At 44.1% G+C, this 6,286-nt stretch overlaps 1 protein-coding gene across 4 annotated transcripts in view; it reads left to right on the forward strand.

Annotated features, from left to right (window-relative positions):
* Nucleotides 1-6,286, forward strand: part of VILL (villin like) — a 48,675-nt gene extending 42,389 nt beyond the window's left edge. For all 4 annotated transcript variants that reach the window (XM_042474295.1, XM_042474298.1, XM_042474297.1 and 1 more), the window contains 3 exons: nucleotides 1,872-1,940; nucleotides 2,618-2,863; nucleotides 5,211-6,286. In XM_042474295.1, coding sequence (XP_042330229.1) covers nucleotides 1,872-1,940; nucleotides 2,618-2,863; nucleotides 5,211-5,324 — 429 coding nt within the window. In that variant the 3' untranslated portion in view covers nucleotides 5,325-6,286. The remainder of the gene's footprint in view (nucleotides 1-1,871; nucleotides 1,941-2,617; nucleotides 2,864-5,210) is intronic.

A 6,286-nucleotide genomic window follows, 5' to 3' on the forward strand; every position in this document is an offset into this window, starting at 1 on the left:
GCTTTGCCAGAAGCCTCCCCCATTGATCTCTGGGCTCTCTGAAGGGATTCTGCCTGGCTGTCTTGGGAGACATGAAGAGGGGATGCTGTCATGCAAAACCTATCCCATAGTTCCTCTGGAAAGAGCTTGGGTTTCCTACTAAATTCGCTTTGCCAGAAGCCTCCCCCATTGATCTCTGGGCTCTCTGAAGGGATTCTCCCTGGCTGTCTTGGGAGACATGAAGAGGGAATGCTGTCATGCAAAACCTATCCCATAGTTCCTCTGGAAAGAGCTTGGGTTTCCTACTAAATTCGGAGGGAAAATGTATATAAGGCTGACAGCGCTTATGACGTTTGATCGTTTAAGCGCCTTGATTGGTTCATTTTAAAAAAAACCGCCAAAAATACATCATTTCACAAACGGTCAATGAAATGGAAACGCTGACGAAAGTTAAATCGCTTCCAAATAATCCGGGTTAACGTTACGTCATTCTGACGTACTATTGATTGACAGCTCCAAATAAGGTATGGAAGAGAAGAATCGCTTTATTTAAACACCGATTTCATGCCAAGTAGGAACGCTTGCAGGTAAAAACTTCGATTTAAATAACCAGATGGGAACGAAGAATAACGCGTTTCGGAACGCGAGATTACACCAGGGTTATTTTGAATCGGTTTTATTAAAAACGTTGTATTTTAAATCGTTTCAAATCTTAAGTGGGAACAGCCTCTTGGTCTGCTTCTTCAGATGCAGACACAGAAGCATGACTTAAACAGCTTCAGTGCTAGTTTGGAAAATAAGGGCTGATATCCTATATCCATGTAGGCAGTGCCTGTACATTTTCACTGGATTGCCACTTCTGCCAGCTTCCCAGTAGTGGATCATGCCCTTGCTGGCATTTAGTGGCCGTGGAGGACACCTGAGAAGCATCCAGCTGCAGCTAAGAGCAAACAGAAGTTGCTGACCTCCCAGATCGCCAGGGAAAATACTGGGCATCAAGAAGGCAATACCTGCTCTTTTATCCTAGCTGCATCTGGGTGCGGTTAAGGTACTTCCTCATCCTTTCCTGGTCATTATATTGCTGCCCCCTCCTAAGAGAAGGTTAAGAGGTAATATGATAGCCCTGTTTAAATATTTGAAGGGATGTCATATTGAGGAGGGAGCAAGCTTGTTTTCTGCTGCTCCAGAGAACAGGACCTGGAACAATGGATACAAGCTCCAGGAAAAGAGATTCCACCTCAACATTAGGAGGAACTTCCTGACAGTGAGGGCTGTTCAACAGTGGAACACCCTCCTTCCTCGGAGTGTAGTGGAGTCTCCTTCCCTAGAGGTCTCTAAACAGAGGCTGGATGGCCATCTGTTGAGGATGCTTTGATTTGGATTTCCTGCATGGCAGAATGGGATTAGATGGATGGCCCTTGTGGTTTCTTCCAATTCTATGATTCTGTGACTTAATGGTTGGGGGAACATATGTCTGCCTTTGAAGCAGGCTTTCATGGATGAGGACATTGTGCAAGGCAGTACTGGATACCCCTTGTCCAACAAACTTTAAAAGACATGTGCATTTATGGGGATTTTAGATGGGGAGCTTTAATTGTCTTTAAAACTTTATTGTAAATGTTAATTAGCTATCTTTGTAACCTACCTTGGGTCACACCTTCATATATCTATTGCCTTGCAGAAAGGCTTGGGTCACACCTTCATATATATACTGCCTTGCAAAAAGGCTGTATATATATGAAGTAAATAAATTAACAACCCCAGGGTATATGTTATGTCACCAAGAGGTGTTTAGCCGCTGACCCATTAAGAAATTGGCACCATCTTTCCCACTGGGTAACTGAGAGGGACTTCTCTATGGAACTGATGACTGTGATTCTCTGTCCTTTTAGGATGGCAAGACTTATGAGGAGATGAAGAGCAGCCTTGGAGATGTATCAGCTATATCAGAGATCACAGTGGTGAGTTGGTGTGGGACCAGAGGTTGAAGCTTCTTCTTGCTGGGAATGCTTTGCTCTCTCTTTTTTTGTGGACTGATCCTGAGATCTGCAGTGTAAAGCAGAAGGCTCCTTAACATGAGCAGCTTCCCTGTGGTCAAAATCCTTCATCATGGTTTGGTGGCATAAATTTCCACTTCGGACTTGTGGAGTGATTGTACTTCACTATCCTTAAGTTGAGCAGCAGGGTTGCACAACACCACACACAGTTACATATTCAGTAGGTTGTGGACCTTAAACATTTGTGCACATCTTCAGCACTGGGCAAAAATATCCCAAAATATCTGTGGCTAAGGGTGCATCTACACAGTCGAAATAATGCAGGTTGACACCACTTTAACTGCCATGGCTCCATCTTACAGATTCTTGTAGCTTTGTAACTTTGTGAGGCACCAGCACTCTTCAGCAGGATATCATAGGATGGAGCTACAACACTTAAAGTGGTGTCAAACTTCATTATTTCTACAATGTAGATGCACCATAAGACACCAATAGGATTCGAAAAAATTATAGTGCAAGAGAAAGTGAAACTGACAGATTTTCTCATTCCTAGATGGGTGTGATTTCGCATCATATGGTGTGTGGGTCCTACTTACCCAACCCAAAGTCTATAGCCTTTTCTTTCTATGTATATTTCTCAGGATCTGAAAAATGCCAACTTGAGCAATAAGAGCACCAGCAATAAGCCTACTGCCACCACTCCAGTCATTTCAAGCACTGGAACAACATTGCCAGCTCACCAACCACACCCTGATGCCAGCAGCAAGAGCTACAACAACAATGCTCCTTTGCTTAAGACCAGTGGAAACGGCGTGTTTGCTAGAGACCTGTTGATCAATAAGGCGATAGATGAACTTCCAGACGGTGTGGATCCCACCCAAAAAGAGGTGAAAAAAATGAATCTCATATCTTATTTACTTACTATCTTACTTAGGGGCTGTACACACATAACATCTTACTTAGGGGCAAGACAGCCTCCAGCCGTCCCTTTTACAGCCAGATTGGGGCCGCAGCAACCGCACGTTGCAACCTCAATCTGCCCTTTCCAGCGTGTGAAAAGGAGCTGCAAAAAGCGGCTCCTTTTTGTATCCTGGAAAGGGTGTGATAGCCACGGCGCCGCAGCTTTGTGTTGCTCCTTCAGCGCTGCATTGTGCAGATTCAGTGCTGGAGGAGCACCGTGATGCCGTGTCGTGCGGCACATGGTATCACAGCACCCTGGGGACAGAGCCGGGGCATGCATCATGAGGATGCTATGCCCCGACTCCACACCCAGGCCGGCCCAAAGTGCCTGTCTGCACAGGGCCTTACTTACTAATGAATCTGAATTCACAGGATTACTTTAGCTGCTGACCTTGACCTCAAACAGATGGGCGAAAAAACCACTTTGGAGACATGGCATTTAGATGACGCGCTGGGGGGGGGGAGCTGAACTAAAAAGAAGTGGAAATAAACCACTCCTTCCAGAAAAGTGTGCACATTTGACCCTGCATATAAACGCCCCAACACAAGACCAGTCCCAAATGAGTACTTCATCCTAACCCTAACCGGTGAATAACCCTAACCGGTGCAGGTGCACATTTAAAAAGGATGGAGCCAGCAGTCAGGGTGGCAATACAAAAATGTGAAAATGTGACACCTCCAATGACTATAAGCACAACATATACAAACCAGACAGTTCAAGAGGGGGCATGAGGTGAAGGGGGTGCATGATTGTGCATTGCATGTGTCTTGCTAGGCACACCTCTGCTACTGTGGTGGAGGGCCGCAGGTGTGGCTGTGTGTACAATCAAAGGGGCAGCCATCCAATGGGATGACATCTAGGCAAGAGGCAGTTGCTGGTGCTGTGATCCTGTGATGGTACGCATGGATGACAGGGGCAAAAAGTAAAAGACAAAACAAAACATGCCAATCACTTGGGAGCAGTCAGTGTAGCCAGCGGGTTCTTGGCTTTCTCTTGGAAAAAGCAGCTTTGGGCCACTCTTTCCTGCCCATCTGCCTGACCCTTTTGTTGACTTTATGAGGACACAAGGCCAAATTTAATTAAAATGGCTGGTAGTAAGAGTGTAAATGTTCATCAGTTTCATCCTTGCAGGCAACAACAAACACCTCTGGTATTTTTCTGCCTGCTGGGAGAAGAAAGTCCTCGAAAACTGTGCTGTGTTTAAAGACTATTGGCAGCTTGATACTACTGTGCAGAACAAAATAATGCAGTTTTGCATAGAAAACACAGAAATATTAGTTTCTACACAGAAATGTTTTGTTCTGTGCTGAAAGTCATGTTTTCTGCACAGAAAATTTGCTTTTTGCACAGGGTTTTGGTACCCTGACTTACCTGGATATATCATTTTGTGTCCAAGCAGTGGGTGAGGTGGGCACAGCAAGTCATGATTTATTGCTCCTGGACTACGATTGTGGAGACCAGTGTTCAAATCCTGGTTTGGCCATGTAAACCTACTGGGTGACCTTGAGCAAGTCACACTCTCTCAGCCTCAGAGGATGGCAATGGCAAACCCTGTCTGAAGAAACTTGCCAAGAAAACCCCATGATAGGATCACCATAAGTCAGGAATGACTTGGAGGCACACCACAACAACAAATGCTTCTTTTAGCCACTGGGTGGCATTGTGTGCATTCCAGTTTATAGTGAGAAGGGATGTGTGTGTGTGTGTGTGTGTGTGCGCGCGCGCGCACCTTCAAAGTGCCTGTTGACATATAGCAACCTCAAGAATTTAATAGGGTTTTCTTAAGCAAGGAATCCTCAGAGGTGGTCTTGCCAGTTTCTTCCTTTGAAATGGTATTTGTTGGTGGTCTGCTTTCCAGATATTAACCAACATTGATCTTACTTAATTACAGGATCAGATAAGATCTGGTGTCTTTAGGGTGAGAGGTACTAATCAGTAAATACAAAGCATTCTTGCAGCACCTTTGAGACCAACTATGAGAAAGTCATTTGAAGCATAAGTTTTTGTAGACTCATTTTATGAGTCTACAAAAGCTTGTGCTACAAACTTTTTGTCTCAGTGGTGCTACAAGATGCCTTTGCTGCTGATACAGACAAACATGGCCATAGCTTTGAATACTAGTCAGCAATTGTGTATGCAAGATTTTATTTTATTTTGCGGCATAGCTATCCTTGAGAGTAATTCCTTGATCACCAAAGTACCTGATAAATGTATAAACCTTTATATGGCACTTGAAAAATTGAATAAAGCCTCTCCTGTCCCTCTCTTTATAGCACTACCTGTCTGATGAAGATTTTTATGACATCTTTGGGAAAACCAAGGATGAGTTCTACCAGATGCCCAAGTGGAAGCAGCAAAATGAGAAGAAACAATATGGACTTTTCTGAGCAAAAGAAGGCACATCCCGCCCGACACAACATTTTCCTGGCTGCTTGGAACTCATTGCGGGGGCAACTTGGTACATGTCGAAGGAAGACATGTTTGGAGGAAATGCACTTGCATCCACATTGTGACATTTTAAGAAACTAACACATATACACTATCTCCTGGAATCAGTACTGAGAAAGAAAGGCTTGGTTTGGTAAATTATCTTTCCCTCTTGGTGACCCTGAATATGGTAATTCTGTTTTTGCTGCGATCCTATCAATCACTTGCATGAGGAAAATTGTGTGAACATTTTCCCTTACGTGAGTGTGTTTAGAAATTCAGCTGTCCCATGCGAGGATACAAAATGGGACAGAGGGTTCTGGGTAAGGGGCAGTAGCAAATAATGAGTGCATCCGCACCACACATCTATAGCACTTTGATTCCACTTTAACTGCCAAGGCTCCATCCTATGGCATCCTGGGGATCAGAATCTAGTGAGGTACTTAGCATTCTCCACGGTGCTCCCTTGAATTAATAGAGCATTACAGTTCTTTGGTGTCTCAGAAAACTACAAAGCTCAGGATTCCCTACAGTACCTGTCTGGACAATTCAAGTGGTGTGAGTAATGTGGATGCACCCAATGTTTATTATTTTCCTTATTTCAAACAGAAATATCTTATAAGTGCTGGGAAACCAAGCATATACAAGATATGTGGAAATTACAAAACAACATGAACAGGAAATGTATAGAAGTCCGTGTCTAGTTCTAGAATGTCTGACATTACGGGAGGGAAATAGTAAAACTCATTCAGCCTTTACTCAGTCCCTCAGGCCAGAGAACTACAGAGAGGAGAGGATCCTGAGGGGGATAGCACCCAGTTATGTGTGTTTAGTTGGGAATTCATCACAAGGAGAACTATGTCTTTTTCACTGTATGCCACTTTCCCCCACTTTGTCATTCTGCCAGCTTAGTCATGCAAAT

This window comes from Sceloporus undulatus, chromosome 6, assembly GCF_019175285.1.
Source record: "Sceloporus undulatus isolate JIND9_A2432 ecotype Alabama chromosome 6, SceUnd_v1.1, whole genome shotgun sequence".
NCBI classification, from domain to species: domain Eukaryota; kingdom Metazoa; phylum Chordata; class Lepidosauria; order Squamata; family Phrynosomatidae; genus Sceloporus; species Sceloporus undulatus.